At 43.3% G+C, this 21,566-nt stretch overlaps 1 protein-coding gene across 1 annotated transcript in view; it reads left to right on the top strand.

The window, feature by feature from the left end:
- poln (polymerase (DNA directed) nu) overlaps window positions 1-21,566 on the top strand; it is an 81,608-nt gene that overhangs the window by 33,719 nt on the left and 26,323 nt on the right. Inside the window, exons 15-17 of the mRNA XM_071333549.1 lie at window positions 12,222-12,279; window positions 14,277-14,354; window positions 18,739-18,850. Of these exons, the coding sequence (XP_071189650.1) occupies window positions 12,222-12,279; window positions 14,277-14,354; window positions 18,739-18,850 (248 nt within the window). The remainder of the gene's footprint in view (window positions 1-12,221; window positions 12,280-14,276; window positions 14,355-18,738; window positions 18,851-21,566) is intronic.

Below are 21,566 nucleotides of genomic sequence, written 5' to 3'. Positions count from 1 at the left end.
TTTTTGGCCATGACTTCAACTAAACTGCAATACCAGAGTGGGCCTGTAGGTGCAGTGAAAAGCGTGTCTCCAGACCGGAAACTGGGGCCTTGTTCTCAACCCCTACACGGTTGTAAAGGGTTAATGAGCGACAGATCTGCTGGGACTGACAGACACACTCCTTCTCTTTCTTCTCCTTTTTTTCTCTCCTCTCTTCTCCTTTTTTCCCTTATTTAGGCTACCTTCCCTCCCTCCTCTCTTCTCCTCTCTTCCTTTTTTTGTCTCCTCTGATTCCTCCCTCTCTCACATTTTGTCTTCTGTCACTCTCACTGTTTGTTTGTCTGTCTCTCTCACTGTCACTCTCTCTCATCTGTCTTGTGGAGGTTTGTTCGCTGTGCTGCAGGATTGGATTTTTGTGTCTGTGTGCATGTCTGCCGTTGTGTCTGTTTCTGTCATTTTCTTTGTGTGTGTGTGTGTGTGTGTTGTTCTGTCTCTCTATGTGTGTGTGTGTGTATGTTTGTGTGTGGTCACAGTGCTGTGCTTCAACATATGCTGTGTAGGAGCAGGGGCCGGGAGAGAGACCTGGAGGGGCGGGGTCAAGCCTTCTGTCAACCTGGCAGCTCTCGCTCTGTGTTTGTGTGAGAGGGGAGATTTTAGCCTGATCCTGATATCTGCTGCCCTCAAAGGAATACAGTGCATGATGGGAAAGCTGAGCAGACACATCTGACACTGTGAATCACCTGCCATGCCACGGCCAGAAACCTCTCTGTCTCACAGACACACACACACACTTGACACAACATGGTTAAACCTAGAAAACGTGTCATTACACACATTCAACAACACACACTCAGCATTATTTTGCTGCCATTTACTGTTTTCTATGTCCACTGTGGGAATGTGCTTCAGCTCTGTCCCCACCCTACTGCTGCAGTATCTCTCTCCTTCCTCCCTTCCCCTCTCCCTCTTTCTCTCTCTCACACCATCCCCTCTATCTCTCCCCCCTCTGTCCCCTCTCTCTCTCTTCCCCTCTCTCTCTCTTCCCCTCTCTTCCCTCTCTCTCCCGCCCCTTCTCTCTTCCCCTCTGTCTCCCCTCACTTCCATCTCTCTCGCTTCCCCTCTCTTCCCTCTCTCTTTCCCGCCCCCTCTCTCTTCCCATTTCTCTCTCCTCCCCCACCTTACTCTCCCGCTCCCCCTTTTCTCTTTCCATCTCCCTCCCCATATCACCCCCCCCTCTCTGTCCCTCTCTCTCTGTCTAGTGAATAATAGATGATGTGCTGTAGGTACAGAGTGCTGCTTTCTCTGTCAGATGACACAGACTGGGAGGAAGTAGCTCTTGTTAATGTCTGTTTCTACTGCAAGTATGTGTTTCTACTGTGATGATGTGTGTTTCTACTGCAAGTGTGTGTCTACATTACATTTCAATACTGCAGATCTTCTTTCCTGGTTCTCCCCTATTTAACCATCACCATCACTCACACACATACACACACACCCTCTGCAGCAGTGTCAATTCCAGTGTTATAGATCCTGCAGCGTGCGGCGTGTGTGTGTGAATGTAGTGGGAGCGGTGTGGACTGGTCTGGATAAACAGGGTGTACAGGGAAAACAGTTGAGCACGGCCCAATCTCTCCCTGCGCCTCATCAATCCTGTGTGTGTGTGTGTGTGTGTGTGTGTGTGTGTGTGTGTGTGTGTGTGTGTGTGTGTGTGTGTGTGTGTGTGTGTGTGTGTGTGTGTGTGTGTGTGTGTGTGTGTGTGTGTGTGTGTGTGTGTGTGTGTGTGTGCAAAGGCTCAAATTCCTTCGTGGATCGATACAGTGTTGATCTGAGGTTATTTAAAGTTCTGCCTCGGCTCAGAGAACTCAATAGACCTGAAGACATCTTAGCTACCCAACCTCATCTGACATCACACTTTGGTTTAAATACTATTCGAAATCATATCAGCTACTTTATCTGGGCTTGATTGAGCCTGCCTGCTGAAATATAAACAATAGAATAGTCCCAAAGCTGCAAACCCCGCCCATCTGGCACTCCAGGCACGCTAGAGAAAACACTCAAAGTATTTGAAGGATTTTCAAATACAAATTGAACCCAGGTCTGGAAGACATTTTAGTTGTTCTATCTCCACCCTGATCTGAGGCCAGGGTTTATATGTGGTCACAGGTTATGTGACGAAATAAGTATAGTGTAGAGAATCATTGTACCATCTAAACTGCTGTGAAATGTCTTTCCATAACCAAAAGTATTGTATTTTCAGCTGTTTGAAGCTGGTGTACACAACCGAAAGTAAAAGCCGCAAAAACTAAACTTAAGAGCAGAAGGGATAGAACGCATCTACCGCTTCTTAGACTTAACCGCGACGGTTGAGTTAACGTCAGCTAATGTAATTAGCATGACGTTGGAAATAACAAGAACATTTCCCAGGACATAGACATGTCTTATATGGGCAGAAAGCGTAAATTCTTGTTAATCTAACTGCACTGTCCAATTTACAGTAGCTATTACAGTGAAAAAAGACCATGCTATTGTTTGAGGAGAGTGCACAACAACAAAAAACTGTTATCACCGCAACTGGTTTGATACATTCACCTCTGAAGGTAAATAATGTACTTACATTCAGTAATCTTGCTCTGATTTGTAATTCTGAGGACCCCAGAGATAAAATGTAGCATAGTTTTGTTTTATAAAATCAATTTTTATATTCAAATGTAGTAACTGGGTTCTACAGTTTGAACCACTGCTGTCTCTGGCTCCACACCCACCCCGCCCGGCCATCTAGATGTGTGAAAGTTAGTATATAAGATAATGATCCATCATGTATGTATCATATGAATGTTGTATTACCATATAATGTTTGTATGTTCTCTATAGTTATGTGTTTGAAAATGTATCAATTGACCAATTCGGCACATTTGGGCAGACTTGATATAAAATATTGTCCAGTATTGCAATGCTTCACTGGATCAACCTGAAACTTTGCACACACACTCCTTCCATCTAGTGGCCAAAATACGAATTGCGCCTGAACTGCAATATTATATTATGGCCTTTCTCTTACATTTCAAAGATGAATTATTTTTATTTATTTATTTGAAAACACGTTTTTTTGTTTGTATTATCTTTTACTAGATCTAATGTGTTATATTCTCCTACATTAATTTCACATTTCCACCCACTTCAGAGTGTTTCCTTTCAAATGGTATCAAGAATATGCATATCCTTGCTACAGGCAGTAAGAAATATATATATTTTTTAAAGGGTCAGATTCTTAAGAGGTTGCGTCAAACTGATCAGGGAACAGTATTTATGATTTTTAATAATAATACAAATATTCCAAAACATCCATCCTGCTTGCAACAAGACACTAAAGTAATACTGTGCTTCTACACCTGCATTGCTTGCTGTTTGGGGTTTTAGGCTGGGTTTCTGTACAGCACTTTGAGATATCAGCTGATGTAAGAAGGGCTATATAAATAAATTTGATTTGATTTACTGCAAAGAATACAACACATTACTGAGTACCGCTCTCCATATTTTCAAGCATAGTGGTGGCTGCATAATTGTATGAGTATGCTTGTAATCGTTAAGGACTGTTGAGTTTTTCAGGATACAAAATAAACAGAACGGGGCTAAGCACAGGAAAAATCGTAGAAGAAAACTTGGTTCAGTATGCTTTCCACTAGACACTGGGAGATGAATTCACCTTTCAGCAGGACAATAACCTAAAACACAAGCCCAAATCTACACTGGAGTTGCTTACCAAGAAGACAATGAATGTTCCTCAGTGGCCGAGTTACGGTTAAAGACTTACATCTTCTTGAAAATCTATGGCAAGTCCTGAACATTGTTGTCTAGCAATGATCAACAGCTAATTTGACAGAGCTTGAAAAAAAAAAAATAATAATAATCGGCCAATGTTGCACAATCCAGGTGTGGAAAGCTCTTAGAAACTTACCCAGAAAGACTCTCAGCTGTAATCGCTGCCAGATGTGCTTCTACAAAGTATTGACTCAGGTGTGAATACTTATGTAAATGGGTTATTTCTGTATTTAATTTTCAATAAATTAGCAAACATTTCTAAAAGCATGTTTTCTCTTTGTGATTATGGGGTTTGTGTGAAGATAAGTGTTAGGGAAAATGTATATTTAATAAATTTTTCATTCAGGCTTTAACACAACAAATGTGGAGTAAGACAAATGGGTATGAATACTTTCTGAAAGCACTGTATATACTGTACAGTACAGAGGCCCAGCCCGTATCCCTGACCTTATTAGTGTGTGAACAGCATCCCATTGCTATAAGCCCATCTCATACTGACTAGTAATAAACTAGGGGTCCCCAATTAATTTCAGCCGTGGGACAATTTTTCCTTGAGCGGATGGTCGAGGGACCGGTACATAGTTAAAAAATAATTTGCACACTGAAAATTGACTGCAAGAATCCCAAACAGATTTATTATTAGATATTTTTTCATATATATTTTTACAAACCTTGATTACGTTTGCCTGGCTACCCAGACTCCTTGCTCCGGCCAAACGCTACACCACGCCCACAGACGTTAGTTTCGTCTCCGCAATGAGTCTGGATCTGAGTACCTCCCCGATGATTTCTAGAATGGAAAAAATATTCTAGCTGTTCTGACTGGTCCCGGAGACCGATGAGTTGGGCCAGAGCCAGAACACAAGTGGGTGAAGTGGCGGCTTGAAAATGTCTCATTGGCTTTGCTACTCTGATTGGTTGGAGATGATCCAATCGCTGATTACTTTTTTGTACACCACCCCTCATTTTGACGTCGCCACAAACGACTTCAATGATGGCAGTCTCTCTGAAGTATGTAGCGAACGATAGAGCAGTGGAAGAATTCAGTTTGAGTTGTCAGGCTATTGCCCTTACCCACCTATACAAGAGGAAAAATATGTGAGAATGATGTTCATTTACTACAGCTCAGCGTTCAAAATCGTTGTCCCCTCCAAGCTCTTCACCAAGCTTACGACCCTGGGACTGAACGCCTCCCTCTGCAACTGGATCCTGGACTTCCTGACGGGCTGACCTCAGGTGGTGAGTGTAGGCATTGTTACAGACTCCCACCACCCAAGCCATAGACTGTTCTCTGCTTCCGCATAGCAGATGGTACCGGTGCATCAAGTCTGACACCAACAGACTCCAGAACAGCTCCTATCCCCATGCCATACGACTGCTAAATAGCTAACTAAATACCTTACTTTATTGTGTTCTTGTTATTCCTTATTTTTATATCTTGTTTATTTTTGTTCTACCTTGTTATTTCTAGTATTACATTGTTATTGATTACTGCATTGTTGGGGTTAGAGCTAGCAAGAAAGGCATTTCACTGTACTTCTGCATGTGACATTCAAACTTGAAACAAAGATTTACCACCCCTTACCACCTCCTGGGTCAATGACTTGCTTATACATAGTATATCACTATCTGACAAGCTCCTATATATTATTATTTAATCTCTCCCTCTAATACATATACAGTACACTAAGTATACAAAACATTAAGAACACCTGCTCTTTCCTTGGCTTAGAATGATCAGGTGAATCCAGGTGAAAGCTATGATCCCTTATTGATGTCACTTGTTAAATCCACTTCATTTGGTGTGTATGAAGGGGAGGAGACAGGTTAAAGAAGGATTTTTAAGTCTTTGAGACACACCGGTTTGTGTGTGCAACTCAATATTAGGAAGGTGTTCCTGATGTTTGGTATAGTGTGTGTGTGTGTGGTTCTACCTATGATGTGAAATTGAAATTGGATGAATCAACACGTACTGTGGCTGTGAGACAAAGGAATTGTATTACTTTTATATTACTTTAGAATCCCCGAGGGGAAATGGATTTGTCAACGCAGCAAACACAATAGGCTACTATAAAAACTCTCCCTTCTGAATGAACGCTCCATCCACTCCACCACTGCTTTGATCTCCTCCCATCAGGTCGGACATACCAGACAATGAAATGTCGCTCTGAACGCTTCGGTAGGAGTTTCATCCCTGGGGCTGTCACTATAATGAACAATTCTATGTACTGTGCCTTCAGAAAGTATTCATACCCCTTGCCTTACAGTGCCTTCGGAAAGTATTCAGACCCCTTGACTTTTCACATTTTGTTACGTTACAGCCTTATTCTAAAATGGATTCAATATAAAAAATCATCAGCAATCTACAAACAATACTCCATAATGACAGTGAAAACATGTTTTTAGAAAGTTACCTTATTTACATAAGTATTCAGACCTTTAGCTATGAGACACAAAATCGAGCTCAGGTTCATCCTGTTTCCATTGATCATCCTTGAGATGTTTCTACAACTTGATTGGAGTCCACATGTGGTAAATTCAATTGATTGGACATGATTTGGAAAGGCACACACCTGTTTATGTAAGGTCCCACAGTTGACAGTGCATGTAGGAGCAAAAACCAAGCCATGAGGTTGAAGGAATTGTCCATAGAGCTCTGAGACAGGATTGTGTCGAGGCACAGATCTGGGGAAGGGTACCAAAAGATTTCTGCAGCATTGAAGGTCGCCAAGAACACAATGCCCTTCATCATTCTTAAATGGAAGATGTTTGGAACCACTAGAGCTGGCCTCCCAGCCAAACTAAGCAATTGGGGGAGAAGGGCCTTGGTCAGGGAGGTGACCAAGAACCCGATGGTCAAACTGACAGAGCTCCAGAGTTCCTCTCTAGAGAAGGGAGAAACTTCCAGAAGGGCAACCATCTCTGCAACACTCCACCAATCAGGCCTTTATGGTAGAGTAGCCAGACGGAAGCCACTCCTCAATAAAAGGCACATGACAGCCCGCTTGTTTGCCAAAATGCACCTAAAGACTCTCAGACCATGAGAAACAAGATTCTCTGGTCTGATTAAAACAAGAATGAACTCTTTGGCCTGAATGCCAAGCGTCGCGTCTGGAGGAAACCTGGCACCATCCCTACGGTGAAGCATGCTGGTGGCAGCATCAGGCTGTGGGGATGTTATTCAGCGCCAGGGACTGTGAGACTTGTCAGGATCGAGGGAAAGATGAACAGAGCAAAGTAATGAGAGATCCTTGATGAAAACCTGCTTGGGACCTCAGACTGGGGCGAAGGTTCACCTTCCAACATGACAACGACCCTAAGCACACAGCCAAGACAAGGCAGGAGTGGCTTCGATACAAGTCTTTGAATGTCCTTGAGTTGCCCAGCCAGAGCCCGGACTTGAACCCGATCGAACATCTCTGGAGTAGAGGTCGACCGATTAATCGGAATGGCCGATTAATCGGGGCCGATTTCAAGTTTTCATAACAATCGGAAATCGGTATTTTTGGGCGCCGATTTAAAAAAATTATTATTATTATTTTATTTTTTTTACACCTTTATTTAATCTTTATTTAACTAGGCAAGTCAGTTAAGAACACATTCTTATTTTCAATGACGGCCTAGAAACGAGGCAGAACGACAGATTTTTAACCTTGTCAGCTCGGGGGAGCCAATCTTGCATTGATTACATTGCACTCCACGAGGAGCCTGCCTGTTAGCGAATGCAGTAAGCTAAGGTAAGTTGCTAGCTAGCATTAAACTTATCTTATAAAAAACAATCAATCAATGACTGTCATTGCTCCAATGTGTACTTAACCATAAACATCAATGCCTTTCTTAAAATCAATACACAAGTATATATTTTTAAACCTGCATATTTAGCTAAAAGAAATCCAGGTTAGCAAGCTGTCACGATCGTCGTAGTTTTGAATAGAGGACCAAGGCGCAGCGTGATAGAAAGACATCTTCTTTTATTATGAAGACGACAAACGAACAAAAACAACAAACAGACGACCGTGAAGCTATTCCAACAAAATAGTGCTGACACTAAACACTACACATAGACAATTACCCACAATAGCCTAATGCCTATGGCTGCCTAAAATATGACTCCCAATCAGAGACAATGAATGACAGCTGTCTCTGATTGAGAACCATTCAGGCAACCATAGACATACCTAGACACCTACACTCAACACAAACCCATACACTCTACCCAAAAGCCTCTATACCATACAACCACCCAAGACGAGACAAATACACACAAACATCCCCCCTGTCACACCCTGACCTAACCAAAATATTACAGAAAATAAAGATAACTAAGGCCAGGGCGTGACACAGGCAATATTAACCAGGTGAAATTGTGTCATTTCTCTTGCGTTCATTGCACGCAGAGTCAGGGTATATGCAACAGTTTGGGCGGCCTGGCTCTTTGCGAACTAATTTGCCAGAACTTTACGTAATTATGACAACATTGAAGGTTGTGCAATGTAACAGGAATATTTAGACTCATGGATGCCACCCGTTAGATAAAATACGGAACGGAATAAACGTTTTGTTTTCGAGGTGATAGTTTCCGGATTAGTCAAAGGTATATGGTTTAGATAGAAATAGTCGACGCGTTATAATTCCTGTAATAACTTGCGGCTGAATTTGAAAGGGGTTCCTTCGTTATTTTACCGTTCATGTCTTCCATAGAGAATGTCTTGATCTACTTCAAATAAGGTCTGTGTTTCGTGCAGGCTTAAACCGCCTCGACGTTTTGATACCCGTGTAAATCTCACTAGGATAAGGTAACGTTTGTCAACATATTTTCATAAATCCACTACAATTTTTTTTATCTTTGCTTATATTTAGCCAATATTGATCAGAGTTACCTTGTCCTATGGATATCTACACAGTTATAAAATTGGCACGGTGATGTAAGCCTACACGAAACACAGACCTTATTTTAAGTGAATCTAAAAAATATCCTATGGAATAAATGAAGGAACCGCTTTTCAGATTTTGCTTGGTGTCATGGGAATTATGACTCGCACTTTGGTTGTCAATTCTTACCATGCCCATTATTAAAATAGGATTTCCTGCATATAGAAATTAAAGTTTTTGTTTTCAACATTCATCACAGGTAACTTAAACTCTATTTTTATTCAAACAGTTGAGAGTATTTGTCTCCTAAGCAGACTCTTCAGTATCATTGTCACTTCAGAGCTGTGTGCGTGTGTGTATTTATGTATTATATTAAGTTAAAATAAAAGTGTTCATTGTTCATTCAGTATTGTTGCAATTGTCATTATTACAAAAATGTGTGTGTGTGTGTGTATGATATATATTTTTTGTCCTCCAATAATCGGTATCGGTATCGGCATTGAAAAATCATAATCGGTCGACCTCTACTCTGGAGTGACCTTAAAATAGCTGTGCAGCGATGCTCTCCATCCAACCTGACAGGGCTTGAGAGGATCTGCAGAGAAGAATGGGTGAAACTCCTCAAATACAGGTGTGCCAAGCTTGTAGCATCACACCCAATAAGACTCGAGGCTGTAATCGCTGTTAAAGGTGCTTCAATAAAGTATTGAGTTAAGGGTCTGAATACTTATGTAAATGTAATATTTGCTCAAATTTAGAAAATATGCTTTTGAATTGTCATTATAGGGTATTGTGTATAGTTTGATGAGGGATTTTTTTTTTTTTAATCCATTTTAGAATAAGGCTGTAACGTTACAAAATATGGAAAAAGTCAAGGCGTCTGAATACTTTACGAATGCAATGTATTGTGGAGTGACACTTAAATACATTTTTCTAACTAGAACTTGTGTCTCCATTAGTAACACCTGTGTGTGGCATGGGACACTGCATGCCAGCATTGTCTGTGTGCCAGCCTTTGCCAAGTCTCCAACCATGCCTTTCTATCTCTCTATCTCTCTCCTTCCTTCTTCCCCATCTCTTTCGCTAACCCTCCCATCTCTCCCCCCTCTCTCTTTCTCTCTCCCTCCCCCCTCCCTCCAACCGTCTACCTCCCTCCCTCCCTTTCTCCAGTCTCTCTTGTTAACAATGGTAGCTGTTAAGATCTAATGATGTCGTAGTAGTAGAGCCAGTCAGTGTTAAATATCAACCGCTCCTATGCCTTTTAACACTCACTGACTGAAGGTTGGAATTCATTACCTGGGCAACGCTATTTTGTACATTCTAAAAAGCCTCTGAGAAAAGGTATCTTGCTCTCTTATTTTCTCAAATTACCATGCATATAGATATATTTCTCTAGGTGTGTCACGCCCTGACTTTAGTTATATTTGCTTTCTTTATTATTTGGTTAGGTCAGGGTGTGACAAGGGGTGGTTTGTTTAGTTTTTGTATTGTCTAGGGGTTTTTGTCTTGTCTAGGGTTTTTTGTTATCTATGGGGATTTTGTATTGTCTAGGGGTTGTAGGTTTATGGTGGCCTGAGTGGGTTCCCAATCAGAGACAGCTGTTTATCGTTGTCTCTGATTGGGGAGCCTATTTAGGTTGCCATTTTCCATGTTGGTTTGGTGGGTAGTTGTCCCTGTTTAGTTGCCTGTGAGCACTACGTTGGCGTCACGTTTCGTTTGTTATTTTGTTAGTTTGTTAGTTTGTTAAGTGTTCTTCGTTGAATTAAAATATGTATTCCAATCGCGCTGCACCTTGGTCCACTCCTTTAAACGGCCGTGACAGAACTACCCACCAAAAAAGGACCAAGCAGCGTGGAGGAGAGGACTGGACATGGGAGGACATCCTGGACGGCAAGGGATCCTACACATGGGAGGAGATCCTGCCTGAAAGGGATCGCCTCCCATGGGAACAGGTGGAGGCAGCCAGGAGAGCGGAGGCAGCAGGAAAGGGAAACCAGCGGTACGAGGGAACACGGCTGGCAAGGAAGCCCGAGAGGCAAAAAATTGGGGGGGGGACCACACGGGGAGTGTGGCAGAGTCAGGTTGGATACCTGAGCCAACTCCCCGTGCTTACCGTGGTGAGCATGAGACTGGTCATGCCCCGTGCTATGGGGTGATGCTCACGGTGTCGAGGCGGGGCATTCACAGGCCGGTGTGCTCGGTGCCAGCGTCCCGCATTTGCCGGGTGGAAGCTGGCATCCAGCCAGAACGGGTGGGGCCAGCTCTGCGCTCGAGACCGCCGGTACGCCTCCACGGCCCAGTGTATCCGGTGCCTCGGCCAAGGACAAGGCCTCCTGCATGTCTCCACAGCCTGGTGAGTCCGGTGCCTGTGCTAAGTCCTAACCCTCCTGCATGTCTCCCCAGCCTGGTGAGCCCGGTGCCTTCTCCCAGAGCCAGGCCTCCTGTGTGTCTCTCTATTCCAGTGATGATCCATGGCAAGAAGCCTCCAGTGGTGATCCATGGCACGAAGCCTTCAGTGATGATCCATGGCACGAAGCCTCCAGTGATGATCCATGGCAAGAAGCCTCCAGTGATGATCCATGGCAAGAAGCCTCCAGTGATGATCCATGGCACGAAGCCTCCAGTGATGATCCATGGCACGAAGCCTCCAGTGGTGATCCATGGCACGCAGCCTCCAGTGATGATCCATGGCAAGAAGCCTCCAGTGATGATCCATGGTAAGAAGCCTCCAGTGATGATCCATGGCACGAAGCCTCCAGTGAGGAGTTATGGCACGAGGCCTCCAACGACGGCCGTCAGTCCGGAGCCTCCAGCGACACCCTTCAGTCCGGAGCCGCCGGAGTCGCCCTCCTGTCCGGAGCCCGCTGCGAGGGTCCCCAGACCGGGGTTGGCGGTGAGGGTCCCCGCTCTAGAGGCGCCACCAAAGTTGGCCAAGCCAGAGGTGGAGCGGGGTCTGCGTCCCTCACCAGAGCCGCCACCGCGGGGAGATGCCCACCCAGACCCTCCCATATAGGTTTAGGTTTGCGGCTGGGAGTCTGCGCCTTGGGGGGGGGGTACTGTCACGCCCTGACTTTAGTTATATTTGCTTTCTTTATTATTTGATTAGGTCAGGGTGTGACAAGGGGTGGTTTGTTTAGTTTTTGTATTGTCTAGGGGTTTTTGTATTCTATGGGGATTTTGTATTGTCTATGGGTTGTAGGTTTATGATTGCCTGAGTGGGTTCCCAATCAGAGACAGCTGTTTATTGTTGTCTCTGATTGGGGAGCCTATTTAGGTTGCCATTTTCCATGTTGGTTTGGTGGGTAGTTTTCCATGTTTAGTTGCCTGTGAGCACTACGTTGGCTTCATGTTTCGTTTGTTAGTTTGTTAAGTGTTCTTCGTTGAACTAAAAGATGTATTCCAATCGCGCTGCACCTTGGTCCACTCCTTTAAACGGCCGTGACAAGGTGTAAGGTCTCTTGCGCTCTTATTTTCTCTAATAATCATGCATATAAATATATTTCTCTAGGTGTGTTGTGCTTTGCTTGACGATAAATGTTTTGTGATTTTAGAATTTCCAGGCCCTCCCAAGGCAGCCGGTGCAGATCACTAAGAAGCAATATGTTCAAGGTACAGTTAATCACACACACACATTCAAATCCGGTCTAATTATGCATTATGCACAGCCTCTCCATATGTTCAAGGTAAAATTAATCACCACTCGCACGCACACAAATACACACAAACACACGCTGATCTTAACTTTGTTTGTACAGGCTTCCTACTTTTCACTCTGTCGTTTAGGTTACTATTGTGGAGTAACTACAATGTTGTTGATCCATCCTCAGTTTTCTCCTATCACAGCCATTAAACTCTGTAAATGTTTTAAAGTCACCATTGGCCTCAATCCCTGAGCAGTTTCCTTCCTCTCCGGCAACAGTTGTGTACAGGAGATTCGTCACACTAGTCTTGCAGACATGTACACTTTCTCTCTCCTTTTATTCACCCTGGTCATCACTAGTTCTATGGTTCTCTTTCTCCCTGCCTTCGGTGAGTCGTAGGTGCTAGCATCAGCACTCCCTGCCCTGCCACTCACCCATCATATCTCCAGAGCACCTACTCATCAACTCTATCTCTCGCTCTCTCTCTAACTCTCTTTTTCTCTCTCAATTCAAGGACTTTATTGGCATGGGAAACATATGTTTTTCTTTGCCAAAAACTTTGCCAAAGCAAGTGAAGTAGACAATAAACAAAAGTGAAATTAACAATAACAATTAACAGTAAACATTACACAGCAGTTCCAAAACAATAAAGACATTTCAAATGTTTAGATTTTCTACTGCCAAGTTTACGCCTTCACTATTACAGTGGAACGTTTTGTCCAGGAAGTTGTCTATAAGGGATTGAATTTGTTGTTGCCTAATTGTTTCCACACTACTTTCCTTCCATTTATAGCATTTCTTAATATTATTCACTTCCTTTGGCTTTGATGCCTCATGATTGAGTATTGCTCTGTTCAAGTAGACTAATTTTGCTGTGATCTGATAAGGGTGTCAGTGGGCTGACTGAACGCTCTGAGAGACTCTGGATTGAGGTCAGTGATAAAGTAGTCTACAGTACTACTGCCAAGAGATGAGCTATAGGTGTACCTACCATAGGAGCTCTCTCTCTCGCTCTCTCTTTGAAGGTGATTGAAGCCCTAATCAGTCCTTATTAGAGGTGTTACACTGTGTTTTGTTGCCCTGTGTGTGTGTGCAAGCGTCCGAGGTGTGTGCGTGATGGTGAACAGTAGGGGACGTTTTACTCAGTCGAGGTCAGCACTTACCTGCCCAGGATAATGACGTGGTGTTAGATTTGTCCTGATGGGATTCTGATTACCTCAACCAACGACCCAGCTTCTTACCTAGCTAGTTTACTGCTAACCACGACCCAGTTTCTTACCTAGCTAGTTTACTGCTAACCATATAGTGGATGATGGACTAACTATTCATCTCTCCCCCTTGTCTCTTTTTTTCTCTCACCTGTCTACTACATCTATTTTCTTTCTCTCTCTCTTTCTCTCTCTCTCTCTTTCTCTCTCTTGCTGTCTTCTCCATCGCTCCTATATATTTTCCCTACCTCACTATTTCTCACTATTTCCTTCTCATATTTCCATATAGAAAAAAAAAAACGTAATTATTTTTTCCTCTTTTAATTGAAGTCAGGAGATGTCCTCTAGTTAACTTCTCACACATGTTGTATTTATAGGGCTGCCAGTTAATTAAAGCACTGACTGGCTGGCTGACTTGCTAGGAAACTCACCAGCACTACTCACTATAGAATGGAGCGGTGACAAGGCTGTTATAACACATTTATAACCTGAACAGTGTTATTACATTATTCAGGCTCACCGTAGGATGGTAGCTGTGTTATATCTTTATAAAAGTGGAAGTTGGGGTTTATAGCTGGGTATTTTATTTTAAATTCATTTTCTTTTCTTTATACAGGATAGTCCATTCAGTAACACTTGCCACTGTTTTCCAGGGAGTCCTGGGTAGTAGGATTGTACTATATTAACATGATCGGTACAGTAATATGGTAACGTAGGTTCATGGTGTCCCTCATGGCTGTGTGTTTGGTTCTCTCAGGAAAGGAAGCGGAGGTGGTGACGGTTCACCCACGGGCCATGTTCATCCCCCAGGACGGCTACACCTTCCTGGCTGCAGGTAGGCGAAGGTCACACTGGCCATATCATTCATTATTAGTGTACTTGTGTCAGCAAGTTATTCCCCATGCTTATTGTTAGTATTCTCTTTTTTTATACTGCTGAAGCAAGCACTCTTTTCTTTAGGAAATGTACCTTTTCTAGTTGTTTTTTTAAACCCCCTTTTAGAACCAAGACACACAAAAAATATCAATTGAGTGAATGTTTCACTTTCAGGGGTTAATGTACTGTATCGTTTTCCCTTCATTTTATTTTGCTGGGCTCTAATAACTAGCCTGGGTGGGATCGAAGGAGGGGGTCTATCTATTGTTCATCCCCCCCAGTACAGCTTTTCCTCATGGTCTGTGTAGAGTAGACTGAGCCATCTGGCCTAGATTATACTGTATGTATGTACAGTTGAAGTCGGAAGTTTACATACACCTTAGCCAAATACATTTAAACTCAGTTTTTCACAATTCCTGACATTTAATCCTCGTAAAAAAAATCCTGTTTTAGGTCAGTTAGGATCACCACTTGTGAAATGTCAGAATAATAGTACAGAGAATTATTTCAGCTTTTATTTCTTTCATCACAGTAGGTCAGAAGTTTACATACACTCAATTAGTATTTGGTAGCATTGCCTTTGAATTGTTTAACTTGGGTCAAATGTTTTGGGTAGCCTTCCACAAGCTTCCCACAATAAGTTTGGTGAATTTTGACCCATTCCTTCTGACAGAGCTGGTGTAACTGAGTCAGGTTTGTAGGCCTCCTTGCTGGCACACACTTTTTCAGTTCTGCCCACAAATTTTCTCTGGGATTGAGGTCAAGGCTTTGTGATGGCCACTCCAATACCTTGCCTTTGTTGTCCTTAAGCCATTTTGCCACAACTTTGGAAGTATGCTTGGCGTCATTGTCCATTTGGAAGACCCATTTGCGACCAAGCTTTAACTTCCTGACTGATGTCTTGAGATGTTGCTTCAATATATCCACATAATTTTCCTGCCTCATGATGCCATCTATTTTGTGAAGTGCACCAGTCCCTCCTGCAGCAAAGCACCCTCACAACATGATGCTACCACCCACTTGCTTCACGGTTGGGATGGTATTCTTCAGCTTGCAAGCCTCCCCCTTTTTCCTCCAAACATAACAATGGTCATTATGGCCAAACAGTTCTATTTTTGTTTCATCAGACCAGAGAACATTTCTCCAAAAAGTATGATCTTTGTCCCCATGTGCAGTTGCAAACCGTAGTCTGGCTTTTTTATGGCAGTTTTGGAGCAATGGCTTCTTCGTTGCTGAGCGGCCCTTCAGGTTATGTCGATATAGGACTCGTTTTACTGTGGATATAGATACTTTTGTACCGGTTTCCTCCAGCATCTTCACAAGGTCCTTTGCTGTTGTTCTGGGATTGATTTGCGCTTTTCGCACCAAAGTACGTTCATCTCTAGGAGACAGAATGCGTCTCCTTTCTGAGCGGTATGACGGCTGCGTGGTCCCATGGTGTTTATACTTGCGTACTATTGTTTGTACAGATGAACGTGGTACCTTCAGGCGTTTGGAAATTGCTCCCAAGGATGAACCAGACTTGTGGAGGTTTACAATTTTTTTCTGAGGTCTTGGCTGATTTATTTAGATGTTCCCATGATGTCAAGCAAAGAGGCACTGAGTTTGAAGGTAGGCCTTGAAATACATCCAGAGGTACACCTCCAATTGACTCAAATTATGTCAATTAGCCTTCCAAGCTGTTTAAAGGCACAGTCAACTTAGTGTATGTAAACTTCTGACCAACTGGAATTGTGATACAATGAATTATAAGAGAAATAATCTGTAAACAATTGTTGGGAAAATGAAAATGTCCTAACCAACTTGCCAAAACAATAGTCTGTTAACAAGAAATGTGTGGAGTGGTTGAAAAACAAGTTTTAATGACTCCAACCTAAGTGTATGTGAACTTCTGACATCAACTGTGTGTGTGTGTGTGTGTGTGTGTTTAGGTCAAGATGATTTGACCCTTCGGACTTATCGACTGTAGATGCTCTATCTTTGGCCATCTTATTTTATTCCTGTTGGGATCAATAGGAAGATGCTAGTTGGTAGTGATTTTATCACTGAAAAAAATCCTGCTGGGGCAGACCTTCCCGAAACGACTCTATTACACACACACATGGGCAAGCACATCCAGACACACACACACACAACCCCCCCATCCCACATATAGTATTCTCTGAACTACAAATGGTCCCAGAGGGAAATGTGATCTGACGCATAAAACATTGATGGAGAGATCTTTAGAAACTCCCCTTTATCTGCCTATCATCATCAGAAACACACGCACACGCACACACACGCACACACACACACACACACACACACCCTTTATCAGCCTATTATCAAAGCACACTGCACTAAACTAGCTATCTTTATACCAGCCAACCAATATTAAACCAGACAGGCCCAGCTCATCTAGCACAGTCAGGCAGGCACATTTTATCATTTTATGGCCGATTTCATTCGGCTGCAGGAGGGAAATGTGATTGTTTTGTCATTTTTTATGAGAGGAGAGGGGATGATAGGGTTCCGGCGGAGAAAATTGTCTATGCCGCTGTCGAGAGTGACACTGTTGAGATAGACCAATGACTGTATATGAATGGACAAAGCCATCAATCATGTGACACCATTCATTCCTATGTGAAGACTCAGTAGTGCATTTGAAACCAAGGAATCCGGTTAAGATGGCATCTCATGGAGACAGTATGCGCAGTTTGAGCTACTCCAGGAAGAGACGTTGCAGGCTAGCTCAGTGCTGCCGTTTCTCAGTGAGTATCTCAAGTTGAAGGCCGACCGGGGTACTGCAGGCTGCCATTAGCAACTCAATTAACCTTAACTTCTTCTGTGTGCAATTTTTAAATAATCTGTTCAAGGACATACATCTGGTGTCCTAGAAGCCAATGTGTCGTTATGTGTGTGTCTACATTTGCAAGATGGGAGTGACTCGGTCAGTTGTTTGTGTGTCCTCGTGTGTTTGTGTCCTCATGTATGTGCGTGTTTTCGTGTGTGTGCATGTGTGTGTGTGCGTGTGTTATGAAGCTCATCAAAAGACATCGGTAGCTAGCTAGATTGTTTTTAGCCAAATTACTATGTATTACTGCGGTGATCGTTGCTGCTCAGCGTTATCATGGCTTCAAACATCGCTGTCGGTGATGTCGAATCCAGCGTTTTTAGTTTCAGAGTTATTCGTTAGTGTTCTGTAGCTGCACCGTTTCGTAGTTAGATTTACTTTCTCAAAACGGGGCCAGTGACTTGTGCGTGAGTATTAACAACACACGCTGTGACATCGTTGCGTGAGACCAGTCATCGAGTACGGCCATGTGTAACCCCACCCACCAGCCTACTTGGTTGGAGGTCAGTACCAGGTATCAAACGAGGCTGGATATATCCCGCTTGGTTCCAGGAATCAAGCGGGCCATGGGCAAGTGGGAATGAAATAGGAACCGTGATATTCACAGCAAGGCACGGCCCTGCAGTGGAAAAACATCATTAGAGGCTAATAGCTGAGTACACGTTTGTTTTACTGTGGAGAGAGAATACAGGGCCGGCCATCGACATTCTCATCAAGCCCAGTTTGGAGCCCCAGCACTAAAATCAATGTTCAATCCACTAATTGAATTACACTGAATTACAGTGTGATGTGTGTGTCAGCATTCCCCCTCTATCTCTTGCTCTCCAGTAGGTGTATGTCAGTAATGGTAATTCTCTTGAGCATTCCAGCCTGACAGCAGTATGATAAGGGATAGCAAGGTGTGGCTCACACATACACACACAACAGAGATAGTCTGTCTGTCTATCCGGAGAGGAACATGCGCAAGTGTGTTATCATCATGTGATAGGCTGCATTTGGGAGGGAGGGGTCTTGGAGATGGGAGGTGGGGGGGGGTGTCACAGATTATAAGGGGTTCGGGGTGTTAAAGGGATGGCGGTAAGGTAACTCAGGCCCCCAGGCGTCTCACAGGAGGGACTGGCTGGCTGCCTGCCTGCCTCATCAGCCATTCTCTCTCATCTGACAACGGGACCAGGCGGGGAGGAACACTCATCTGTTCCCCTCCTCTCTCTTTTCCTCTCTCTCTCGCTCTCCCTCTCTTTCTGTATCTGCCTCCTCCCCATTATTTTCTCTCTCCACCTCTCCCATCCCTCTCTCTCTCCTGCTCTCTCTCTCAACACACGTGTTGTTTACAACCTCTCCCTCGATTCTCTTATCTCTCTTGGCCTTTCTGTTAAATAACATTACCGCTGACTACCTGGTTCATTATCAGCTGATTACATTATCAGTTAATATACAAATGTTGAGCGATGATGGTAGTGAAAATGAACAGTAGTGTGGAGGAGAATGATAGTGGTGTGTGTGTCAGATTTCTGCCAGGTGGAACTGCGTCTGCTGGCTCACCTCTCGTCAGACCCTGAGCTGCAGAGAATCTTCAACAACCCACAGGCCGACGTCTTCACCATGCTGGCCTCACAGTGGTGGGTCTCACACACACACACAAACAGTCTCGCAGTGGGGGGTATCACAGACAAACACAGTCTCAAACTCTATTGACACACACACACACACACACAGTCTCGCAGTTTTTAGTATCACACACACACACACACACACACAAACTAATATGATATTCACGCATCTCACACAGTTTTGCCTCTCATTTCATAGTTCTATGACCTCTGATTTCCTCTCCTCCCTGCTACACTAGTTTCCTCCTGTCTCTCTTTTAGTTGTACTCAACAGGACTGCTTTGGGCATTCTCAGTTCACACACCACTCAGCCGTTTGGGATGAGCCTATCAACGAGAGCCTCATACCGTATTCCCACGTTCACACTCTCTCTCACACACACACACACACACAGCCCATCAGTCTGCCCAAACCGCAGCATCACTTCAAACGCTCGCAGCCTTGTTGCCATGACTACAGCAGCAACCGGCGTATGAGGCTCCTTCCTCTATGTCAGGGCACCCCCAGGTCGGTCGCCGCAGTGATTACACGGTCGCGTTTTGAAATGTGTGCGTGCATGTTAAAAAGGGACCCTGTGGTGAGAAAAACAAGGGAGACCATTAGAACTGTTAGAACCCTCTGTCAGAACACTGTTAACCCACTGATAGAACTGTTGGTACACTGATAGAACTGTTGGTACACTGATAGAACTGTTGGTACACTGATAGAACTGTTGCTACACTGATAGAACTGTTGCTACACTGATAGAACTGTTGCTACACTGATAGAACTGTTGGTACACTGTTAGAACTGTTGTTACACTGATAGAACTGTTGCTACACTGATAGAACTGTTGGTACACTGATATATCTTGCTACACTGTTAGAACTGTTGCTACACTGATAGAACTGTTGCTACACTGATAGAACTGTTGCTACACTGTTAGAACTGTTGGTACACTGATATAACTGTTGGTACACTGATATAACTGTTGGTACACTGATAGAACTGTTGGTACACTGATAGAACTGTTGGTACACTGTTAGAACTGTTGCTACACTGTTAGAACTGTTGCTACACTGTTAGAACTGTTGCTACACTGTTAGAACTGTTGCTACACTGTTAGAACTGTTGCTACACTGTTAGAACTGTTGCTACACTGTTAGAACTGTTGCTACACTGTTAGAACTGTTGCTACACTGTTAGAACTGTTGCTACACTGTTAGAACTGTTGCTACACTGTTAGAACTGTTGCTACACTGTTAGAACTGTTGGTACACTGATAGAACTGTTGGTACACTGATAGAACTGTTGCTACACTGATAGAACTGTTGCTACACTGATAGAACTGTTGCTACACTGATATATCTTGCTACACTGTTAGAACTGTTGCTACACTGATATAACTGTTGCTACACTGATAGAACTGTTGCTACACTGATAGAACTGTTGCTACACTGATAGAACTGTTGCTACACTGATAGAACTGTTGCTACACTGATAGAACTGTTGCTACACTGATAGAACTGTTGCTACACTGTTAGAACTGTTGGTACACTGTTAGAACTGTTGGTACACTGATATAACTGTTGGTACACTGATAGAACTGTTGGTACACTGATAGAACTGTTGGTACACTGATAGAACTGTTGGTACACTGATAGAACTGTTGGTACACTGTTAGAACTGTTGGTACACTGTTAGAACTGTTGGTACACTGATAGAACTGTTGCTACACTGATAGAACTGTTGCTACACTGATAGAACTGTTGCTACACTGTTAGAACTGTTGCTACACTGTTAGAACTGTTGCTACACTGTTAGAACTGTTGCTACACTGTTAGAACTGTTGCTACACTGTTAGAACTGTTGCTACACTGTTAGAACTGTTGCTACACTGTTAGAACTGTTGCTACACTGTTAGAACTGTTGGTACACTGATAGAACTGTTGGTACACTGATAGAACTGTTGGTACACTGATAGAACTGTTGGTACACTGATAGAACTGTTGGTACACTGTTAGAACTGTTGGTACACTGTTAGAACTGTTGGTACACTGTTAGAACTGTTGCTACACTGATAGAACTGTTGCTACACTGATAGAACTGTTGCTACACTGATAGAACTGTTGCTACACTGTTAGAACTGTTGCTACACTGTTAGAACTGTTGCTACACTGTTAGAACTGTTGCTACACTGTTAGAACTGTTGCTACACTGTTAGAACTGTTGCTACACTGTTAGAACTGTTGCTACACTGTTAGAACTGTTGCTACACTGTTAGAACTGTTGCTACACTGTTAGAACTGTTGGTACACTGATAGAACTGTTGCTACACTGATAGAACTGTTGCTACACTGATAGAACTGTTGCTACACTGATAGAACTGTTGGTACACTGATAGAACTGTTGGTACACTGATAGAACTGTTGGTACACTGTTAGAACTGTTGGTACACTGATAGAACTGTTGCTACACTGATAGAACTGTTGCTACACTGATAGAACTGTTGCTACACTGATAGAACTGTTGCTACACTGTTAGAACTGTTGCTACACTGTTAGAACTGTTGCTACACTGTTAGAACTGTTGCTACACTGTTAGAACTGTTGCTACACTGTTAGAACTGTTGCTACACTGTTAGAACTGTTGCTACACTGTTAGAACTGTTGCTACACTGTTAGAACTGTTGCTACACTGTTAGAACTGTTGCTACACTGTTAGAACTGTTGCTACACTGATAGAA

The sequence above is a fragment of the Salvelinus alpinus genome, chromosome 11, assembly GCF_045679555.1.
Source record: "Salvelinus alpinus chromosome 11, SLU_Salpinus.1, whole genome shotgun sequence".
In the NCBI taxonomy this organism is placed as follows: Eukaryota; Metazoa; Chordata; class Actinopteri; order Salmoniformes; family Salmonidae; genus Salvelinus; species Salvelinus alpinus.
Note: the sequence above shows the minus strand (reverse complement) of the source record. Positions and strands in the feature narration are given on the sequence as shown.